Raw genomic sequence first — 23309 nt, 5'->3', positions numbered from 1 at the left:
GAGATGCTTCCTAAAAGTTACATCAGCTAAGATTTTGGAACTAACTGTGTACTTTTTCTAGAGCATAAAATCATGGAATCTCAGAATGGTTTAGGTGGAAGGGACCTAAAAGTTCATCCTGTCCCACCCACTGCCTGGGGCAGGGACACCTTCCAGTATCCCCGGTTGCTCCAGGCGCTTCCCCTCTCCAGATATTCCTCCTTTGCAGGGAATGAGAAGGTAACTGGCTTCCCAAAACCAAGTCTATGGAACAGCAGGATCCACGTGTGGCTGTGAAAGCTGCTCTGGGTGGTTACAGGGCTGTACTTCCAGGAAAGCCTGCTCAGCTCATTCACACGTGGAGGAGCAGAGCAATTTTGGCCTGTCCGGAGCAGCCTGTCTGTCACTGTGTGCTGCATTAAATAACCAGATGGAGCAGCAGAACTGTGCTCATTGAGTGGGGAAGGAAGTGCTTATTCTTCCAGCTGGACTCCAAGTCTCCCTTGGGAAGTGGTGTTTATAAAGAACGGGGCCATCCATTGCAAATTAATGCCTTAAAAGTTAGTCAGCCCTTCCCCTGCCCCGAAGCTCTCCCCCTCCAGCCCTTGCTCCACAGGAGGACGGTTTCACACAGAGCTGATGGAGGGTTTCTTTGTTTCCACAGAGCTGCTCTTGGATACAAAGAAAACTGGTGCTTGAACCAACATCTGGAAGCTTGTTTTCTCTCAAAATAAATACTCCATTCTGCTACCTCTTCTCAGAGATTCCTCTTTTTTAAAAAACTTGTGAATCAAGCACTAGCTCCTCTTGCAGGAGAGATAGAGGCTGCAACTCCTGTTGTTTTGGCCACATTTCTCACTTCTTTGCATCCTCTTCACCCAAGTACCTAAAACGTTTGTTTCCATTTACAGGTTTTGGCCTCTGTGCTCCAAAATGTGCCTCGGATGCCTGTAGATGCCGAGGTGGTGGTGGCTATCCCCCTGGGGGGATTAGCCTTGTAGCAGGCTGAGTCACAGCCTGCAGAACCCCAAACCAGTGGTGTTTTCTCCTGTCTTGCTCAAGCCGGCCATATTCTTGTGTCTTCTGATCCTTCCACTGCAAGTTCTTGGGGAGCAGGAAGGGTCTGTGGGATTTGGTGGGGAATATCACATGGCCCATCATTACAGTTTGTGATGAAAACAGAAATAATCTCAATCACGTTAACCTGTCAGGAGGAAAAAAACTAAGAACCTTTTTGGTTACATAATTTTCAAAGGTCGCCCTTGGGGTGTCTGAAATGTATCTTCAGCTGTAGGTGTGAGTGCACAGTATCAATGTTTTCTCCTCAAAACGCGTAGGTTGGGCGCTGCTTTTCTCGACACTGCCAGTTTTTGCTACCATATGTCCTCCTTTTGCAAAACCTTTAGCACTGTTAACTTGGCTTAATGTAAACAGATGATGCTGCATTTTATATTCCAAATTGCCAAGGCCGTAGAGGCACCACCTGCAGTGGTGCATGTGTGACTGGTCTTTCCTAACCTGTGCTGGAAGCCTCGACCCCACGTTTTCCTCCAGTTGTTTGTCTTCAGAAGGAAGGAATTTTACCTTAGATACCCCAGGGGCAAGTTACGGACCCCCAGGGGCCCCTGCAGCAGTCGGGAAAGTACAGCCCTGGAGCTGTGAGCCATAAAACATTGAAAATGCAGCCGTCCCCATGAAGGTGCTGGGAAATGCATGGGGACAGCTTCACTCTTCTCTCCAAGGCAGAGAGCTCTTCACTGCCTCAGGACAGCTGAGGTGCCTGTTTATCACCACCCCACCTTTTCCTCCAGTTGATTGGCGTAGGGAGGAAAAAGGATGAGGGATTTCCAGTGCTAGCAGAAATGGAGGTGTGAATAACTGTGGTGCCCCCGGGCGTTTGGGGTCTCGGCCAGGCTCTCCCCTCACCCCGTGTCTCTCTCACAACCAGGACGTCAACGCGGGCGAGGGCAGCGAGTTCACCGACAGCGGCATCGAGGGCGCAGCCACCGACACGGACCTGCTGTCGCGGCGCTCCAACGCCACCACGGCCAGCTACTCGCCGCCGGCCAGCCGCGCCTTCATCGGCAGCGACAGCGGCAGCAGCTCGGCGGGCGATGGGCTGCGCCAGGGCGTCTACGAGAACTTCCGCCGCGAGCTGGAGATGAGCACCGCCAACAGCGAGCACCTGGAGGAGGCAGGGTCTGCCCTCAGCGACGAGCAGAGCAGCGGCACCCTCAGCTCCCCCGGGCAGTCCGACATCCTGCTGACGGCCGCGCAGGGCACCGTGCGCAAGGCCGGCGCCCTGGCCGTCAAAAACTTCCTGGTGCACAAGAAGAACAAGAAGGTGGAGTCGGCCACGCGCAGGAAGTGGAAGCACTACTGGGTGTCCCTGAAAGGTACAGAGGAAATGGGCAGGGCTGTGTCCAGGTGGGCACACTGGGTGTCCCTGAAAGGTACAGGGCAAGCAGGCAGGTCTGTGTCCAGGTGGGCACACTGGGTGTCCCTGAAAGGTCCAGAGGAAGCGGGCAGGGCTGTGTCCAGGTGGGCACACTGGGTGTCCCTGAAAGGTACAGGGCAAGCAGGCAGGTCTGTGTCCAGGTGGGCACACTGGGTGTCCCTGAAAGGTCCAGAGGAAGCGGGCAGGGCTGTGTCCAGGTGGGCACACTGGGTGTCCCTGAAAGGTCCAGAGGAAGCGGGCAGGGCTGTGTCCAGGTGGGCACACTGGGTGTCCCTGAAAGGTCCAGAGGAAGCGGGCAGGGCTGTGTCCAGGTGGGGTGGTGAAACCAGGGGCCTGGACTCGTGACAGAAGCTGCTGTGAACTTCAGTATCGTTCACATGAAGCTTGGGGAAGGGGCCCTGCTGTTTTTCAGAGGTTTTATGTGGTGGTTGCTGATGTGCTCAGTGATGGCATGTGTGTAGTCCAAGGCACAGCAGTGGGGTTCATACCTGGCTTTGAGCCCTGCTGGCAGCACCCAGGGTGGCTTCCCTGGGCACTGGGTGTTCCTTGGAGAAGCGTGTCCACGGCTCGCCGACAGCTGCGTACCCCCGTGCAGCCACAGGCATGCGATGGTGGGAGGCTGTTGGTGGTGACAGTGGCTCGTGTTCACACAGGGGCTCTGCCACGCTCAGCGTCCCTCCTGTACCTCTCTTTCCCCGAGAGGTGCTTCGTGAGTATAAATACTCAGGGTTGCAGCATATCTGCAGGGGACAGGAAGCCGTGGTTGGTCATCAAGGCTGACATGTGGCTCTGGCTGTGTCACCCACCCCGTGGTGGGCAGCCAGCTGCCCTGCTTCCTCCTCGGCTTCCTGGGTCACAGACTCTCTTCTCCCTGGATTGTTGCAGTTCCTGCTAGGCATGCGCTCATAACCTCATCTTCATGTGGTTCATCACCAGTAAAACAGTTTTGGGACGGGCCTCCCTCTCCTCTGCTGCAGCCGGAGCCAGCAGAGGCAGAGCAGTGTCTCCTGCTCTAGGTGGGGTCAAACCCTGTCCTCCCCACAGAGAGCTCTTCTTAGAGCACTTGTTTATTTTTAATTTGCAGCGCTATTTTAAAACCAACGGCAAAGTTTGAAGCCAGCTCTCCCTTGGGGTGGCTGGAGAGCCGGGGAAACGGGAGAGGAGATGGGGAGGTGAGGGGCAGCCCTGATCTCCTGGGAGGGGGCCCTGTGGCAGGAAGGTCTAGCTGTGAGGAGCCAGCAAACAAAGGACCATCTGGGAGGAGAGAGGGGAAGGGTGAGCACCTAAGTGATGTTGTTTTGAAGTGCTTTGACCCAAGTGGAGTGTTAACTCCTTGGATTGCAGTGCCTTGATACTGGCAGTGTTTAACCGAGGCTTTGAAGTGAACAGCTGCCATTGTTTGGCTGCAAATAGTTTTGTGAGAGGCTGGGTACCAGGGCATCCCTTTCCAGTGACACAGCGACTATGTGCCAGCTTACAAACAACTGGAGATGGTGTGGGAAGGTGGGAGAGGAGGACCCTTTTCTTTTTGGAATCTCCCAAATTGCACCCTTGCTCTATACTTTTTTTTTTCCTTCTCCTGGAGGATTGCAAAGATTATTTTGTAACACTGAACAGGTTGCTTGCTGTCCCCAGCTAAGTTTTTTTGTCCATCAATCTTTCAGCAAGCACAGCTCATCCCAGCCCGTTTTAATTCCAGTTACTGTCTGCATCCAGTAATTAAATGGCTTGATCTTTGCCTTGCAGGGACTGTGACAGCAGCAGCAGCTGCAGAGGCTGAGGCTGGGCCATGCCCGAGGGCCTGTCTGCTCCCAGGGCTGGCTCACAGCTGGTTGTCACCCTCAGAGGACCAGGATCTCACGCCTGCGTCTTCCCTGCGCTGGGGTGGCCACGGATGACCCCAAATTTGTGATTCCTTACAATGTTTCTCATCTGGGGCTGTATTTTACTGCCTGTGACCTTCTGTTTTGGCAATCCTGGGGAGAACAAAACTCAGGGAGAACGAAGCAGCCCTGGGTCAGGGCTCGCTGTGCTCTACAGCTCGTGGTGTGCCCGCTTGGCACTAAAACCAGCACCTCAGCAAGCTAAAAACTGGGCACTTGCTGGTGCTCTGCAGCGTGAAAACCCGGACAGGCTGTGGCAAACCCTCCCTCGTCCCTGTGAGGGTTTATTTATAGGCTCAGCCTCAGCGCTGGGGGGCTGCAGGGCATTTGGATGTGCTGCTCGTTGTCTCTTGCAGGGTGCACGTTGTTCTTCTACGAGACCGATGGCCGCTCTGGCATTGACCACAACAGCATTCCCAAACACGCTGTCTGGGTGGAGAACAGCATCGTGCAAGCCGTGCCTGAGCACCCCAAGAAGGACTTTGTCTTCTGCCTCAGCAACTCCCTCGGGGATGCCTTCCTCTTCCAGGTTGGATTTTGCAAAGTTTTTTTCTGTCTCCCAGCAAGGAGGACATCCTAGCTCTGGTTGAGATGTGTGGAAAATCCTGCTGACTCCAGTAGGTTTGGGATTTTCCTCTGGTAGCACTAGAGGAAGGATGTGATCTGAACATGATCAGTGTCAAATCTGCTTTTTTAATAACTGACTGGACCCTCTTGGTGTAGATGGCTGGAGCAAAGAATGAAGAAATGCTCTTGCACCACTGTAAAAACTGGTTGGGCAGCATGCTCAGAACACACAGACCAAGCCAGTCACCACACTGGACTTGCAGCTGGGCATTAAATGTGATGTGCCACTCTCTGTGTCTTGTAAGAGATGTGTGCTAAAGGCAGAAATTTGAAGTGCAAGGGGATGTCTGGACCTGCAAATGCTCTCCCAGACAGGCTGCAGGATCCAGCTGCCACTTGTTCACACATCTTGCTGCTGCCCAAAAGGAGACTGGAAGTGCAGGGTTTGGTTCTTTAATCAGAAAATAGCAATGTCTCAATTTCGCTGGGTGGTACATTTGAAAAAAAATCCAGGACTTCCATCAAAGACCATACATTAGTGGATGTATTTCACTTGAAAAGATTTCTGTAGTTTGGTAACCACTGCTTCCCTGAGTGGTTTTTAGGTTGGCATCTCCTTTCTTGTGTCAAGTTGGCACTTAGCAGGGTGTGACATTCTCTTATTTGCAGTTGGCAGCACGTGCTGAGGTGGGTGCATTTCCTCCTCTTTTGATTCAGTTTTCTTCACTGGAGGAATCCCTTTATTTCTTTTTGCAATGACAGTAGAGTTTCTTGCCTTCTTAAACCAGAAGCTACTCTGGGGTAGGATGTGTCCCTACATCATCACTCCCCTGTGCAAAAAAGGAAATTATACTGTGTTGTAGGTCCTTGCAGCTGTCCTTGCAGAGGGCTGGATTCTCAAACTGGTGCAGAAAAAATTCTTGATTCTTGGAGGGACTGAGTATCTGACTGCATACTGAAAAACCCCATCAATTTTTTGTGGACTAACTTCTCTGCCACCTCAGTGGGATTTTTCCTCAGCTCCTCCTGTAGCACTGCCCTGCCCCTGTGTCCTTCGTCTTCCCTGGGAAGGGGATGTGTATTTTGGCACCTGGAGACCTTCCTCCAGGTGAGAGGGAATCACAGAGCCACAGAATGGCCTGGGGATGGAGGGGACCTTAAAGATCATCTTGTTCCACCCCCTGCCATGGGCAGGGACCCCTTCCACTATCCCAGGCTGCTCCAAGCCCCAATGTCCAGCCCGGCCTTGGAACTTCCAGGGATCCAGGGGCAGCCACAGCTGCTCTGGGCACCCTGTGCCAGGGCCTGCCCACCCTCCCAGGGAGAAATTCCTTCCCAGTCTCCCATCCAACCCTGCCCTCTGGCAGGGGGAAGCCATTCCCTGTCCCTCCATGTCCATATAAATAGTCTCTCTCCATCTTTCTTGTGGGCTCCCAGACTGGAAAGTCCCAGTGAGGTCACCCCAAAGCTTATTCCCTAAGAGCCCAGTGTCATTATGCCACAGGTAGATTTTTGTGTAGGGAAGGAGCAAATACGAGCCTGTTGCAATGAAACCCAGTGATTTATATTGCCAGACATGTTTTGTGATGTGTCCTTTCTGCCATGGAAGCAGAGGAGAAGGAGGGGATGCCCTGGGAGCAGTGGCCCCTCGCTGCCTGTGCCTCACACCCAGCACAGAGCTGTCGTAGTGGGTTTGGCAAGGAGAGAGCACAGCCCTGCAGGAGACCATTTCTGTCCTGTGGCAGAGAAAATAGGGCTGTTGGTGATGCCCACAGATCCTGGATGCCTTGTAACAAGCCTGCCCACTGCACTGCAGCCAGAGACATCCCATCCCTCCCACACGGCTCAGGCAGCTCTGGCTGTGCCCACACAAAGCCAGCCCTGGCACATGTCACATGTGTGTGCCAGCAGCTCACAGCAACTTGTGACACCCACGTATGTGTGTCAGGTGTTTGCAGCTTGTTTGTGCGATTCCCATCGCCTGCTCATCTACCAGGGGAGTCTTCAGCTCCTAAAATCCACTCCAGACCCTTTTTTCCCCTCCCTCTCCCCCAGGAAACCAAACAGAAAAATGAATCTAATGGTATAGTGGTAACACTTTGCAATTTAATAAAATAACAAATGCTATTAGGATTTTGCTAGGAATTAACAAGCACACCATGTAAGTCCAGTGTTGATCTCTTCTCTGCTGGGGGTGAGGTTTCACCACCTGGCTGTGGGCAGCGTGTCCTCCACTCCGGCAAATAGTTCCTGTAATTCCAGCAGAGAATTCCACAGTGTCTTCAGCAGTGGAGTGAGGGCTTGTCAATGGTACTGCCTGGGCAGAGAGCCTGACCTGTTTCAGCCATATCCTGTGTGCAGTGCCAGCTGAAGGCACGGAAGTTGGGAAGCTGGAGGTCAGTCCTTCTGGAGTAGATCCTGCTTCTGCTTCGGGCTTCTAGCCTGAGTGAGGGAGCAGTGTCGTTCTGGGACACGTGTGTCCCACATGGTTCAGTACCACAAGAGTTCAGGGAGCATCAGTCTGGAGCCCAGCCCGTGCGTACGTGATTCCCAGAGCTGGGCTTCTCTGGGAAGCTCTCCTTGGCTTCAGCCTTGGCTGTTGGTTGTGACCTCAGCCAGGATGACCTTCCTCGTCTTCTCCAGCAAATGGAGAAGTCATGCTGGGCTGCCTATTAATAGATCAGGCATCATCAGAAAGTTTAATTAGAACAAGGTGGTTTGGCACCTTGCTACTTTTCCAGCCGGGAGCCAAATACCAGTGTGATTATTGCCACAGGCTGACACTCACAGAAAGGCCTCTGCAACCCTGAGCTGGCTGGAAAGTTAGTTTTATAACCTACTGTAAAAAGGATTGGAGTTTAGTAAAAGGCCTAATAATAAAATAGACTTTTTTAATAATAAAAGACTTTTTATTTTGAAAATCTGGAAAGAAGAACCTGAAAGTTTCTTCTTTGTGTGTCAAAAGTCCTTAATCAGAATAGTCCTGTTCCAGAAAAATGTACTGGTGTCCCCTGCTCCAGCCTGGTGTCTCATGGAGTGATTTGGGCTGGAAGGGATCTTAAAGCTCATCCAGCTCCATGCCCTGTCGTGGACAGGGACACCTTCCAGTATCCTAGGCTGCTCCAAGGCCTGTCCAACCTGGCCTTGGACACTTCCAGCAAGGAGAAGTGTTCCCTTTTCCCAAGCTGTCATATCCGTGCTTGGGAAGGGACAGTGCCAGAGCTGTGAAAACGAGGATGAGCCTGCCCTTAATGGAAGCAGGGGTGTCTTCAGAGTGCTTTGGGCCCTTCAGAAATGGAAAGCTTGTTTGTGTGTGCACCATAATAAAGCTACTCATACTTATCATGGTCGCATTTTCTGCCATGAATTTATTATGAACTGCTGCATGCTGGAAAAGCTCTCCATCCTGGGAAGAGCGCAGGGGTGGTGCATTCCCTGCCTTAAGGAACTGGAGTTCAGAAATCATTGTTAAATAGCGAGCTAGGAATTATGGCAGCACTGCCTTGAGGCAGGGGGGTAAATCCTGAGGCCTTGCTGGGAAGCACCCACAGCTGCAGAGCACAGATAGAGGTGTAATTCCAAGTGCTGAGTGCCTGGTGCCGAGTTCAAAATGGCCTGCTTAAGGATGATGGGGGGCTATTACTTCGACAGGAGTAAGTGGATTTAAGGCTTTGAATCTTGAGATCAAAGGGAAAGGGAACTCCTTGGAATTGCATTTGTTAATCTGCAATCAGTTTCAAAGAGGATGCTGACTTCTCTCCCGTTTCCCTCTGCGCAGACGTGCAGCCAGACGGAGCTGGAGAACTGGATCACAGCGATCCACTCGGCCTGTGCCACCGCCGTGGCGCGGCAGCACCACAAGGAGGACACAGTCAAGCTGCTCAAAACAGAGATCAAAAAGCTGGAGCAGAAGATCGACATGGACGAGAAGATGAAGAAGATGGGTGAAATGCAGCTGTCCTCTGTAACAGACTCCAAGAAGAAGAAGACCATCCTGGATCAGGTAGACTCTCTTGCTCGTGTGAAATAAGTGCCTAGCAAGGGTTTAAGGCGTTCTAGAGATTGGTGGGAGCTCCGTGGAGCAGGTGGGAGCAGGGGAGCTGTGCTGGCTGCCATGGTGCTGCTGAGCTGCACCATGTCTTCACTAAGGTCCAGCATGGGCTGTCTTCTGCTGGCCTCCGGGAGATTGGGATAGCAGGAGGTTGAGTGAAGAGGCTGGCAGGCCATGGCTGCAGGATGCCTTGGGGAACAGCTGCTCACACACCAACAAACACTGCTGCTGCTGTTGGCTTTAGTGTGCCAGAGGCTGCTGCTTCTGCTGGCAGCTGGGCTGAAGAAGCCATCCCTGCTTTCTGCTTGTCACAAGGGCCTGCCTTGACCTGGTGGCTGCATCCCTGGCTCCCCCTGGGCCCGCTCCTCCTGCCTTCAAGTGGACAGCGTGGCTGGGTTTCAGAGGCAGAGAACCTCGAGCAGATGTCTCTCCCGCTGCTGCAGCAGCACCTTATTTTGGGAAACGTAACATATGGCTCCTGCTTCCCTCATTTGGAGCTCTTGTACCACGGCTGCCAAGTGTGCCTGTAATGCAAAGCATGGGAAGTGGCTGGGGCTGAGCTGAAGAGATTTGTACCCCCTGGAAGCCCATGAGAAGGGGAAATGGGGGAGAAAGGGGAGGGAGATGCTAAAGAGCTCCACTCAAAGCTGTCAGTCACAGTGAGAGGGCAGAGCAGTCTCTCTCTTTATGTAACCAAGTTTGTCTGGATGCTTTGAAACTGTTTCCTATAAGCTATTTGAATTATTTAAATAAGTCCTTCCATAGGCTGATTACAGCTCTCTTGCACTGATCAGATTAATTATCCCTGGTGTATGGCACTTTTTCAAGCTGTGTTGGTGCTGACTGCAAAGCTGCTGCTGTGGCTGCTGATTTGGAATGCCCTGTGCCTGGAGTTTGGTGGGGTTTGCTCTTCTGGTTCCGAAGATGCTCTTGATGCATGAAAGAAGCCTCTTAAGGGACTGCTGAGCAGAGAATCCTGGAAATACAAGGAAAATTAAAAATGAAATTTTAATCCTGTTAATTAGCATTGTATCAAAGGAGCAATTGTCCCAGGAGGACACTTCTGCAATGAATGTAGGAAAAGTTGTTTTCCATCTAATGAAAACTCTTTTACTATCTGCATCCTCTGGGGGTTTGGGAGGGCAGGGGCATGTGGGAAAATCAGGAATCAGGGTTTGTTGAGTGAGATCGGCATTGGTGAAAAGGGTGTGTTACTGGGAATTTTTTCAAGGCATTTACCAGCCTCCTCTCCCCTTCTGTCCCCTCGCTGCCGAACCTTGTCCGGACGCAGATCTTCGTGTGGGAGCAGAACCTGGAGCAGTTCCAGATGGATCTGTTCCGGTACCGCTGTTACCTGGCGAGCCTGCAGGGCGGGGAGCTGCCCAACCCCAAGCGGCTGCTGGCCTTTGCCAGCCGCCCCACCAAGGTGGCCATGGGCCGCCTGGGCATCTTCTCCGTGTCGTCCTTCCATGCGCTGGTGAGTGGGCACGGGGCAGGGCTGAGCGCAGCAGGATCGGGCACCTGTGCTGCAGGCTGAGCCCTTCCCTGGGCCTGCAGGATGTCCTGCTCCCAGAGGGGCCTGGCTGTGGCTGAAGGAGGCCATGGCCTCAGGGAAGAGCCATCTTTCTCCTGAACTTGGGATTGTGAATTGCCACCATAAATAGATTTTCCTGTTACTAGAGCAGGGTCATCTCAAATGTCCACGGACTTGGGCTTGATCCACAAGTCCTGTGAAGTCAGTGGGAGCTGTTCTGAGCCGTTCTGAGTCCCTCAGCATGAGCTGGCTGAGACCTTCTCAGGCATATCTGACTTTCTTCCATATGGATGAAACTAGTGACCAGTTATTCCAGTATCTGGTCTCTGGTCATCAACACCTGATGCTGCACAAGGGAGGGGGAGTGTTCTTCTCTGCTACCTGCAGTGTGGCGAATAATGGTTGTTTAAATTTAAGTACTTTAACAACACCTCTTAAAAGTACAGGAAATGTTTTGCAAAGTGATGGGGTTTTAATGAATTTAAATCAAGTTCTTGTGGTTTGGGCTTGGACTCCTGGTGGTTCACAGAAATAGCTGAGCTCCACTGTTGTCTTGTAGACGTCAGCTGTACCCTTCAATTGAATGCAGAGCTGTAATTCAGTCAGGGGCGCTTTTATTCTTTCCTATATGAAAAGATTAGCGTCATCCTCCTGCTAATTGCTGGCGGATTTATTATATTTTTTAAGTGGCGGGCTGTAATTTGCATTTATGCTTATTTTTTTGCATCAAGCAAAGCACTGAGCGTTAGCCTGAAAAACAGTCTGCCTCTTCATGCTGGTATCTCTGGAGAGCCAAGGGAAAAAATATGTTTTGAAAATGTTGTGTTGGAAGAGACACGTGTTTTCTTCTCCTCAGCAAACTCTCGTGTCCTCCTTTGCCCCCAGGAACATGGGGAAATGCAGCCTCACGTTAGGAGCCCTAACTCAAGTTTCAGGAAGGGAATTTGCCCAGAGCAGCTGCGGCTGCCCCATCCCTGGAAGTGTCTGAGGCCAGGTTGGACAGGGCTTGGAGCAGCCTAGGACAGTGGAAGGTGTCCCTGCCCATGGCAGGGGGTGGAATGGGAAGGAATTTAAGGTCCCCCCATCCCAAATCATTCTGTGATTCCATGACCCAAGTCTCCTGAAGATGTTCCTCAGTACATTCATCCAAGGATGTGTTAAGTTATCCCAGGTGGCTCTGCTTAAGTGTCCCAGGTACAACTATGGAACCTCTCAGAGTCTGGGCTGTGGCAATGGAGACGTTGCTGCCGTGGTGAAGTTCTCCTTTTCCTTGATTTCCCCATGTTTCCCAGGCAAAGCCCCCGTTCCTCACACAGTTCCCTGGGTGCAGCAGCCAGCCCCCTGTCCCTGCCAGCTGCAGTTCTGGCTGTGCTGCATCCAAGCAGTCGGTTCTCAGCTCGGTGGCTGGGGCACCACTCGGGGATGTGGGTGTTCCCCCATCCGGGCGCTGGCAGTGCCGTGGTGCTGGTTTGGGCTGTGGGAGTGCAGTGCTGGGGTGTTCCAGAAGTGCCGAGTGGGCAGGGTGGGGCTGGCTGGCTGTGCCTTGCCTCCCTTCATACCTGCCCTTCCCTACCACTCCCTTTTTGGCTGGAGAGGAGCTCCTCTCCTCAGGCCACCTCTACGTGGGAAATGTGTTTTGACATTGGGCCTGAACACTTCAGCTCTGACTAATGTCCCACTGATCTCCTCTAGAGCTTCCTCACCTGGGAGAGCTCCCCAGGTAGCTGGGCTCAGTAAAGGCAACTGTCTCTTGCTGCCTCAGGCCATTTTGCAGAGCAGTTGTCACTGCTCTGATGGGAAGGGTCATTTCAGCTCACTTTTCCCCTTCCTGTGCCTTGCTCCCTCCCTCAGATGTCACTTATTTTTAAGGGAGTGCAGGTTTAAATGCCGTGACCTCCCTGCAAGCCTTTATCTGGCCTTGCTGCAGTTCTGAGTCAGCACCAGGATGCCCAGAGTGTTTCCACAGGAAAGAGCAAAGAGGAAGACCAAGTTTTTGGGAAGCAACAGATAAGTTTGGAAATCTGAGGTTTCACATGTCCAGCTTTGAAACCTTGCTAGGAAAAGAAAAATAAAAGAAAAACCCCAAACCCTTCACTGGTGCTGAGGCTTTGTTCTGTGATGAATAGGCTGCCTTAAAATAAATTAAATGCCAAAAAATGATGGGGGTGGTGTGTAGTGCCCATTTCAAGATTTGATATTTGATGTTGGGAGAAGTGAATTAATCTGCAGTGAGAAGGCAGCAGCCTGGCAGCACCCCCACTGTCCCAGCAGTGAGTAGCCATAGGATTTGCCTTTTCCCTACCCCAGACCCCAGAGCTGGGTGGGGGGTGTGTGCAGGGGCTGCTGCAGCCTCTCCTCTGAAGCCATGTGGCACTGACAGGTGGCGGCTCGCACGGGGGAGTCGGGAGTGAGGAGAAGGACACAGGCCATGTCCAGGTCTGCCAGCAAGCGGAGGAGCAGGTTTTCTTCTCTCTGGGGGCTGGACACTACCTCGAAGAAAAAGCAAGGGAGGCCGAGCATCAACCAGGTAAGCTCGTGGAGCTTCGGGGTACTGTTGTTTGCAAGGCTGGTTTGTTAGCAGGCAGAATGCAGCTCGCACCAAGAGTCACTGGCACAGAGTCGTCTCATTCCTCATCCCCTTCAAAAATCAGGGGCTGTAGCTGCAGATCAGTGCACAGCAGCTCCTGTCAAAGGCTTGGAACTTGCCCTTTCTTCAGCTGAATTCTGTTGTTGCATTTCTGGTGCTTCTGCTTTTCCTGGAGGTGCCTTCCCTAATCCCAGGAGCAACAAAGCAGCAGTGTAAAACAGAGACAGCTTTGAAAAGAAAAAAGCCCCAAACAATTCACTCATTTGGTTATTTTTAATTTAAAATGATGAGTTTGTACAATGCTTTAAATGTAGCTGAGTTTGGTAAAAACTTCCTAAAGTGACAAGAAGCTTTACATTTAGTTGGGACACTCCCTGTTTGGCTTCAGATTTACAAAAAACCAGAAGTTGTGCTGTTTCCACCCAGTCACTGCTCAGATCTTTCCTTAGAAAATGTGTTGCAGTGTGGTAGGAAGGTGCTTGCTTCCCTGTTACTCTTTCCAAACATCCCTAATTACAGCTTTCACTTTTTGAGACTTGTACCTCATCTAATTGCAGGAAATGTAGGCTCTGCCTTTCTCATCCCTCACTTTTTGTGGGGAGAAGGGCAGGGGAGACACGTTGTCTGGGCCCTGTGATTTCCTGTGCTGTCTGTTGAAGCAGCAGCGGGTGTTTGTTTTGTTCAGCAGAGGATGAATGCTGTGGAATTGTTCAGCTCGTTTGGAGCGAGACATTGAAAGTTCACCTGATATTTAGAGGCTGAGCAAAAGCCCAGGGCTTGGCTGGAATGCAGCTCTAGGAGCACGTTCCCAGTTCCTTGTGCCGATGCTGCAGCATCCCTGTTGCTTTGTGTTTACTTGCCCCAAATCCCTTGTCCTGAGCTGGGATCCTGCCCATGCTGTGTTTTCAAACCTGTTTTTTTTCTGCCCTGAGCTCCCCTTTTGTTTTCCCTTTCAGTGGGGATAATTGCATTCTTCACGCTGCCTCCCCTGCTCCTGCCCCCCTCGCTCCTCCACAGCACAGGCATGGAGAGGGATTCTGTTCCAGGTTAGAGGAAAGTCATTGTGGAGAGAGTTGTAAAAAGTGTGAACTTCTGAGAAAGGAGCAGAGTGTCTAAATGTAGTGCCTGAACCACGCTTCCCTTGCTTGTGCAAAGTGTTGCCAACTGGAAGCAGCCAACTGTAAATCCCTAAAAGGCAGAGACCTTTTCCCATCCTGCCTGGTCGCTGCTTCATTTTAGCCAGGGAATAATTAACAAGCCCAGCAACTTGATCCTAGAGCTCTCCTGATGTGGAGCTATAAAACTGAGCTTCTCAGTTTTCATTATTGGCCTCTTCTGCAGCACCAGCCCTGCCTGCCCAGCTGATGCAGTCCTGTGCTGATTTGGGGTGGATCCTGCAAATATTCCTGTTTGGTCATTCCTCCTGCACGGGATCCTGTTGATTTTGGCTCTCTGGCTCGTGCTGGGTTACCAGCTCCTATTTCATTAGAGAAGGGTTCCACTGACTTGTGCTTGAATGTTTGCTGAGTACGTTTTGGCAGCTGGGTCATGACAAAGCCAGCCAGAAGCAGAGCCCTTCTGAGTTCTCAGCATTGGCAGAGGTGGGGAAGTGTTCATTTCCCACTTTTACAGGTGGGGAAACCCAGCACAAAGAGAGATAAAATTAGTCCAGCTCCAGGAAGGAAGTCAGGACAGACCTCCAAGCAGAAGTGGCCTCTAATCTTCCTGCACCATCCCATCACCAGCTTGTTTTTCACCTAACCTTCTCTTCCATCAAGCTGGTATTCTCCTTCTCTCCAGTGCATCTGCAGCAGAAAGGCAGGGAATGTTGGAGAGGGCCCCCACTTCACTGCCCTGCAAACCTTTGTGGAGGGCCCAGGTCTGGACAGAGACTGGTGCAAAGGTGTGCCTGCGTCAGTAAAGCCACACCTGTGCTCAGGAGGAGTGGTCCTGGTGAGGAACTGGGGGTGGGGGACACAGGACAGCACTTCCCTGCGTTTAAGGAGCAGCACTTGGAGTGAGCTGACCTGGTGTTTGGGATCCCCTCTCTGCTGAAAACACCTCTTTGTTCCTCCCATGTTGTTTCTTTTTGGATGACAGGCTCAAGTAAAAAGAGGTTAGAGGGACTGCTGGATGGGACTTTCCCACCCTGAGGAGGGTTTTCCCCATCCCAGATTTGTACAACGGTGAAAAATTTCTGCAAGCAGTGTGTTTGGAGATGGGTGTTTGTATTTCTCAGTTTGATTTCCATGCTGGATGTTAGACAGACTGTTCTGCCCTTGGCATGTGCTGCACACGGGGAGTCACGTTTGTGTTTTAAAGCAGATTCCCTCTGTTGTTCCTCAGGTGTTTGGAGAAGGAGTCGATTCAGTGAAGAAATCTCTCGAAGGGATCTTTGATGACACAGTCCCGGATGGCAAGGTAAAACCCCAGCTCTCCAGGTGCCTCCTTCCCCCACGTTTGCAGCCAGTAAATTCAGAATAAATAACTAAGATTTGCTATTTTGCCATTCCTAAGCATAGGAGCTGCAGTACCTACAACAGTTTTGTTGGTGTTGGTTTGCCCAAAAACACTGTGCATTTCAGTTTTAAGTTGAAATCTGCTTTCATCCCCCGCATTGTTTGTTGCATTCCTAGCATTCCCAGTGGCCATAGGGTGAAATCCCAGGAGAAGCACACTGCAGCAGTGTAGCTGGGTGGGTGGCACGGGAAGGCACATGCTATCCTGCTCAGGGAAACTGCAGGTTCCTGTCCAGACAAGCCTTCAACCTGGGCTTAGGAGCCAAATATCTTCTCTCTCCGAGGGCTCTGATATAGCACACAGTGCATGAGTTACTGATGAAGAGGGAGTTGGGCTGCGCTGGGTAGTCATGATGGATTTTGTCTATTTAGAGGGAGAAGGAGGTGGCCCTGAGCAGTGTCCACCAGCACAACCCCGACTGTGATATTTGGGTCCACGAGTACTTCACGCCCTCGTGGTTCTGCCTGCCCAACAACCAGCCTGCCCTGACAGTCATCCGGCCTGGGGACACCTCACGGGATGTGCTGGAAATGATCTGCAAGGTAAACGTGCCCTGGGGCAGGTGGGGAGTCAGTGCAGCCTCGTGTGCCAGTGCTGGGACTGCTCTGCACTGGGACACCAGTTCTGTGTTAGGTGAAAACCACAAATGACACTGCAGTGTTGAGGCCAGGAGCGCAGCAGAGAGTTCCCTGCAGCTGGAGCTAACTTGGCATGGCAGCAGGCTGGGTTTGCCTTCCCCACTCTGGCTGCTGTGCACCAGCCTGGAAGTGCCTTCACACACTGGCTCTGCCTCTGCTGCTGCCTTTCACAGAGCCAGCCATCCTCTGCCCCTCCAGTGGGACCACGCTGAGTGTGGGACCCCTCTCCCAGCCCCTGGATGCCCCACAGTGTGGTGGTGCCCACAGCTCTGCATCCCTCCCCATTTCCCCGTTCTGCCAGGCAGATGAGGTGGTCTCACCCCTTCCCAGCAGCCAGGATGCCTTCCCCTCGGGCTGGCACTGGGGAGAACAGCAGCACCAGGAGTGGGAGAAGGTGCCTGTGTTTGCTGCCTGCTCTGCAGAGTCAGACCCAACCTCGTGTGGGTGGCACAAGGGGACAGGGGAAAGCTTTTATCTACACTGGAGTGGGGGGGAGGAAAAACCACCTGGATTTCTTTGCCAGATGAAGTATCAGAGACATTGGGCCGTTAAAAAGAGTTACATCTCTAAAGAGTTGGAAACTTTGACAAATTAAACACAGGCTTTCAGATCTGGCAGCTACATAATGTGTGTTTTCTGAGCGAGCGAAACCCAGCTCCTGTCACGTGCTGCTCTGGAAAGTGAGTCTGCTCTGTACAACAACAACAGCAGGAGAAAAGAAAACATTTACTACTATTGAGAGCTTAACTTTGGGGACTTTTAGAATGCGTTGCATGTGCTTCCAAAGAGAGGGAAGGTGAGGGAAAGGTGTTTGTTACCAGTAATTGTATGGTGCGCTCGCGTCTCTGCCAGGTGCGCTGCAGCTTGTGAAAGCTCTGCTGTGTGTTCAGCAAAAGATGACATTTTTGGAGAGGGACATAATAGGGAAGCTGGATGACACATTATTAGTAATGATTTATTTTTAGGATTTATGTTTTCCTTCGGGTAAGAGGGGTTAACTCAGTGGTCCAAGCCCTCGGCCGGAGCAAGCTGGTGTAGCTCCGTGGTTTCAGCAGGTGCCTGCTGAGGGTCTGGTCTCTCACTGTGTGTTTGCTGCGGTGGGTGGGGGTGTTGAAGGAGAAGGGGAGGTTGGTGAGTGTTTTTTCAAGAGCTATTATCTGTTTCTTTCCTTTCTGTAAGGGTTTTCAGCCTGAAAAACACTGTTGAGATGCCTTCTTTTCTGTAGCATTTAATAATCAATCTCTTTCTTCTGTCTCTTGCATTCAGCTCATTTTCCCCCCTTTAATATCTGATCCACATCATTTCACATCAGTTTGCCATCTGCCATCTGAGAACCAGTCAAGTTCTGGTACAGTAAACATTTCAAGCTCTACATTTCATGTAAACCTCCTCATGTTTGTAGATGTGGTTAAATCTGTGCTGCTAAACTGAGCTGGATTCTTCTGTTGGAGAACATTAAATGCACTGAAGTCATTGCGGAAAATGTGTTCCTGTGCTAACATTGCTGCCTGTTATTGTACAGCGAGTTAGGCTTCGGAGGATGCTTTGTGGCACTTTTATGATTCAGGATTGGTGGGAGGAGTGTTTAAAGCATTTTTAAAGTGGTTTCTCAAAGATTTCTCCGAAGATGTAACTAGCAACATCACTTGGAAGGCAGGAAAACTCAGTGTATGTGCATCAAATTGCTTTCTGTGGCTGATAGGAAATAGTTGGTCCCTTCCAACCTTACCCATGCTGTGATTCTGTGATAGCACTGCTCAGTGTGAACGAATGTATATGCATTACTAACATTTGCATAATGGTGTGTCTTAAAATGGAGGAGGAAATCACACTCTGTATATGGATTTAGGCAGAGCCAGTGTGGAGATAATAACACCAAAACCCAATATGGAGATAATAGCAGTAAAAAACAAGCATAGATGACTACATGGCATTTATCTTTGACTGCAAAGAAAGTGAGGCAAGAAAGGTTTGGGGTTTTTTCCCCTCAAAATTTACATTTTTCAAAGGGGCCTGCCTGAGGGGCAAGAAGCAGATACCCCAAGGTCTCTGGGTTTGTGCTCAAAGCCTCTGAGAAGTTACTTAAGCCTGATGCTCTGGGGGCTTCCTTTTCTTCTGGGCTGGTGTTTTCCCGCTGGGAGAGCTGGGGCCACACAGGAGCGATGCTGTGGGGTGGCTGCTGCGCTCCTGTGCTGCTGCCACAAAGGCCTCCCCCACCAAGCTAGGACAACGTGCCAGGCCCTCTCCTGGGCTAGAAAGGAGCCAGACTGGGGCTGTGTGCCAGCCCACTGTGGCACTTGGAGCCTCTTGAATCGGATCACAGCCCTGGCTGTAAATTCTTCTTCACGAGCACCTCGGTTAAGCTGTCGGGTTGTGCTTTAAATGGGGTTAGCTGCCTAATTTAGTCCAGACATAGCCAGAGTTATTAGGAGAGAAATAAATAAACCAAGAAGCAGATTTGGACGGCTGAAAGGTATTTTGGGTGGTCTCGAAAGAATATTCATATCATTAAAGCTGCCCTGTTTTTGCTCCCACCTCCCCACATATGGATGCAGCTCCCAGCAACAAAAAAGTGGGTTAATGGTTTGGCTTTTAGGGCAGCCTGGCTGTGTCCACATTCAGGGGACCTTTTCCTTTCACTTAAGTAGAAGATCATGGCCCTATTTGAAACACTTTAACCAATGTCTGATTTTGAGGTAGACAGAGCCTTGGGGCAGCTGTAGGATGTTAATTAACTAAATGGGGTGGCTCATGGCCTGCACCATGGTCAGGACTGTCATTCCTGACCTGGATGGGTTTGCAGTGTATTGGATTGATGGCATCCTCTTGGGCTGATGAGGTTTCTTGCAAGAAATGAGTGGCTCTAAATGTGAACGTTTTACCTGGTTTTATCTTCAGCTGATGCTCTGCCCAGTGCTTGGTGGCCCCAGGCTGTATAAATTCATGACAGGTGGTCATTTCTGCCTGCCTGGGCCCGTCTGGAAAGCATCCCTTGGGTCTCCTCCACAAGGGAAGGACGTTGGATGGGCTGTGGACGAGGTCTCTGCACCAGCCCTGGGCTTTGGGCAGTGGTGTGGGGCTGGGCAGCACAGCTGACACTGACCGTCAGACATGCCCGAGGTGCAGCATGAGCACAACAGCTTGGGCACAGGAGACAGGGAGGAGATCCACCCTGGTGGCAGGAGGAGGCTGCCAGGTTGCCTGGCTCCTTTTTCACAGAACCACAGAATCCTTCAGGTTGGAAAAAACCTCCCAGACCATGGAGTCCAAGCTGTGCCCAATCCCCACCTTGTCCTCAGCCCAGAGCACTGAGTGCCATGTCCAGGAATTCCTTGGACACCTCCAGGGGTGGGGACTCCAAACCTCCCTGGGCAGCCCCTTCCCTTCCATGGAGAAATTCCTGCTGATGTCCAGCCTGCCCCTCCCCTGGCCCAGCCTGAGGCCGTTTCCCCTTGTCCTGTCCCTGTTCCCTGCGAGCAGAGCCCGACCCCCTCGGCTGCTCCCTCCTGTCAGGGAGTTGTGCAGAGCCACAAGGTCCCCCCTGAGCCTCCTTTGCTCCAGGATAAACAATCCCAGCTCCCTCAGCTGCTCCTGGTGCTCCAGCCCCTTCCCCAGCTCCGTTCCCTTCCCTGAACACCCCCAGACATGGGGGTGCACTCAGTGGGTCTAGGTCTCCCTTGTGTGTTTTTGTTTAAGACACTTTTGTGTCTAGGGGCAGTACACTAAGCTGACCAGAAAGTAACTCAGTACTCCTCTGTGTCATTCCTGAACCTTTAATGCCAATTCTGCTTCCCTTCAGTTTCTGGAGTGTGTGTACGTGTATGTCTGTAAAGAGAAAACTACTGAAAACAGCAGTAATCAGTGAGAAAAGCAAGCAAGAAGCTTTCCAAAAAAAAGAAAAAAGTGAGGGAGCAAGGATCTCCTACATTCAGCTGTTTTTCTTTTGGCCCTTGATAGATTTCAAAGTCATTATTTAATTAACTAGGAATTTGCCTGGATTAAGGAGGTTATTCCATTTCAGATACTCCATTTCATCCAAGGAAAATTTGATCTTTGGGTTGGACATATTTGAACAGAGCACTGTGCAGAATGCAGCAATAGATCTGGTTTGGTTTTCCTTCTTATTGTTGGTAGATTTTTTACTCCTGGGCTAATCCAGACTTCCCAAAGCAGTCACTGTTCTCTGTGTGTGTGCTGGAGGGTCAGGGTGGGATGTTTTCCACAGGTCCCTCAGTGTACACTGCTCATCACCTCGGTGCTGCTGTATCATGGCTGGAACTGGAAAAGCCAGGCTTTAAAAAGCAGGACAGACAGGCAATAATGATGTTCTTGCATGAATTTTCAGATAAGCCATTGTTTTCAGCACAGCCTGAGAAACTTGGTAATTTGCTGGTGTAAAATGAAAAGGCTGAGGTATAAAAGCCTTTAACAGTGGGATTTCAGAAGTGACACTGAGGAGAATTTACCTCCTGTACCTGTGAATCACTTTGGGGTTTCTCATTAGCTTTAGTTTAGGAACTTTGAAAGTAACTTCTGGATGATATCCTTTGTGTTTATCATACTTGTAATGTGTTTTGATTACACACTGCATTAACCTCTGCTTAAATCAACCTTATTAATCATGCTGAGAAAAGGTCATTAACATCTCCCAGACCAAATGCTGTATCCTCAGCTAATTATAACTAATTTATTAAAATGCTGTGACCTGTTTCCATTGGGATGCAATCCAGGATGCAACTCTTGGCTTTTTTCTAGCCTTATAAAGCCACTGTATCCTGAGCTGCTTTGAAATTAGAGGACAGACAGATGTTTTTGTCTTTATTAACCTTGCTTGAAATCTGCCCATCATATTTACGTGCTAAGTTATGAAGATGCTAAAAAACCCCAAACCAAACAGAAAACCCCTTTCCTGCCATATTTTGCTCTGTTGGCAGAACGTTTATTTAAATATCCTTTTATCCAAAGGCGTGCTCTGAAGCTTCTGCTGTTCCAGCATAGGCTTATTTCTGGACTGGCTTGGGAGGGAGCAGAATGCTGGGTCAGCAGAGCTGAGGGGCTGCTCCCAGTGCCCTTGGTGGGTACATGGATCTTACTCCTGGGGGAGAGCAGGAGGGCCAGGTTTTGTTCAGGTTTCAGGGCAGGAGATCATGGTGGAAGGTGATGCTGGGGTGGTTTTGCTCCTGTGAGGGTCAGAGATGAAGTGAACACTGCTTTTCTGTCTAAAGGCTCTCTGTCTCTTGCAGACACACCAGCTGGACCACGCTGCTCACTACCTGCGCCTGAAATTCCTCATTGACAACCAGATCCAGTTCTATGTACCAAAGCCAGAGGAGGAGATCTATGAACTGGTAATGCTGCCCCTGGGCAAATGAAATGACCCTGGGTGGGACGCTGGTAATTAGTGTTTATCTGCCATCCTGTAGCACGCAGTTAGGCTCTTTAGCTTGCAATTATGGCACTTTGCAGACCATGGCAAATTGGCCTTCAGTAAAGGGATCTCTCCAGACATTTCATCCTGTGTTGGTGTTCAGCTCATATGTGTGTGTGGATGTGTCTAGGGAGAGAGGAGGGGACAGCCACAGGCAATGTGTGAAAGTCACTGTAAGGTACATTTAAGCTTAACTTCCCTCCAAGTTGTCTTTTCCTGTTGTTCATGCTGTCCATGGGGGTTTTAAAGTCATGGTGCTGAGGCCTGAGCACTTCTTGTTACAGTCCCTGTCTGAGTTTTAAAGAGGGGGAAAATACACAAGTTGTTGGGTGTTTTTTGGTGGTTTTTTTTCTTAATGGGAAGGTGAAGTTTGAGGTTAAGAAGGTCTGGCGTTACCTGTGAGAATATTCTTCCTTAATTGCCTCAGCTGGCTGTTTTCATCTCATTCATCTCAAAAGTAGACTTCAAAGGAATGTTGCCATGAGAGATTAGAAAAAAAGACCAAACAGGATTATTGTCATGCTTTAACTCTATGATTTTACTCCGGCACGCTGTAAAGCTTTTTAAAGTCCTTTGCATTGGTGGCTGGTTTACTTATAAAAAGTAAAACTTTGCTAGCTATGGAGGCTTTTGTTCATTTAGCAAAGAACTTCTGGGATTTTCATTAATGCTATCAACAACAACAACAACTAGTGAGAAAGTGCTAGAGGAGTGCTAGGATTGGGAAGTGTGATACAGTTGGGGAAAATTAAAACTCAGAGGAGACAGATTTTAGCTGTCATTGTCTGGAAGGACTTTGGGGACTTGTCTCGTGTTGAGAGGGTGTAGGATTGACAGAGTCATCACTTATTGTTTATTCTGAAAAGCTGAAATGAACCCAAAACTCTGTCAGTGGGACTGTGTAGACGCTGGAAGGGAATGGTAGAGACGGGCGCTGCAGGATGATGTCCAATGTACCAATACTAAACCAGCACACTTTGTATGTCTGCTGGCCTGTGTGGGCTTGTTTGGGGAGAACACTGGAGTTACTTCCATGGGGCTGTAGCTGTTCTGCAGAATGTGATTTTGCAGCTGAACAGATGTGTAGGTGCTGATAGAAACTGAAGATGAAATTATATTTTTATTCGGGAAACCTTTTGCTAATGAGTTCCTCTTCTTTTCGAAAGGAACGGGTTACGTACTTCAGTCCAAACACTGAGTTTCAAAATGTTAATTACTGTGAAGTGCATTTTTACACGCTCACAGCAGCACGGGAGCAGAATTCATATTCACTTGTGGGCTCTCATTCACCTGGGGCTATGATTTTTTCCGAAGACAAAGGCTGGTTTGTTACTTCGGTGCTGAAAGGCAGAGGGATTTGCAGCTGGGTGGAGGGACTTGTGGGCTATTGCCTAGGTGTGAACTTGTGCTGGTCTCCCGGGAAGGATGTTGATGACCATTTCAAAGACTTGGGGGCTTTCCTTGATACGAATAAACAGCAAGGTGTTAAAGGTGAAATGTCGTGCTGAGGTATAGCAAATTGATAATCTGATAATGAAGAAATGTATTTAAGAAACAAAATCACTCCTCGTGATTTTAATGCTGTTGAATAATTGAATTCCTGCAATGTCTTCATTAAAACAATATAAAAACATTAAGCTATTACTACTTGTAAGTTAGGAAAA

General features: G+C 50.2%; 1 protein-coding gene across 4 annotated transcripts in view; it reads left to right on the top strand.

Moving 5' to 3' along the window:
• Nucleotides 1-23309, top strand: part of TIAM1 (TIAM Rac1 associated GEF 1) — a 128992-nt gene that overhangs the window by 69636 nt on the left and 36047 nt on the right. For all 4 annotated transcript variants that reach the window (XM_069027097.1, XM_069027087.1, XM_069027070.1 and 1 more), the window contains 8 exons: nucleotides 1928-2375; nucleotides 4677-4849; nucleotides 8666-8890; nucleotides 10230-10415; nucleotides 12853-12999; nucleotides 15406-15480; nucleotides 15951-16121; nucleotides 21461-21565. In XM_069027097.1, coding sequence (XP_068883198.1) covers nucleotides 1928-2375; nucleotides 4677-4849; nucleotides 8666-8890; nucleotides 10230-10415; nucleotides 12853-12999; nucleotides 15406-15480; nucleotides 15951-16121; nucleotides 21461-21565 — 1530 coding nt within the window. The remainder of the gene's footprint in view (nucleotides 1-1927; nucleotides 2376-4676; nucleotides 4850-8665; nucleotides 8891-10229; nucleotides 10416-12852; nucleotides 13000-15405; nucleotides 15481-15950; nucleotides 16122-21460; nucleotides 21566-23309) is intronic.

Source organism: Aphelocoma coerulescens, chromosome 1, assembly GCF_041296385.1.
Source record: "Aphelocoma coerulescens isolate FSJ_1873_10779 chromosome 1, UR_Acoe_1.0, whole genome shotgun sequence".
In the NCBI taxonomy this organism is placed as follows: domain Eukaryota; kingdom Metazoa; phylum Chordata; class Aves; order Passeriformes; family Corvidae; genus Aphelocoma; species Aphelocoma coerulescens.
Note: the sequence above shows the minus strand (reverse complement) of the source record. Positions and strands in the feature narration are given on the sequence as shown.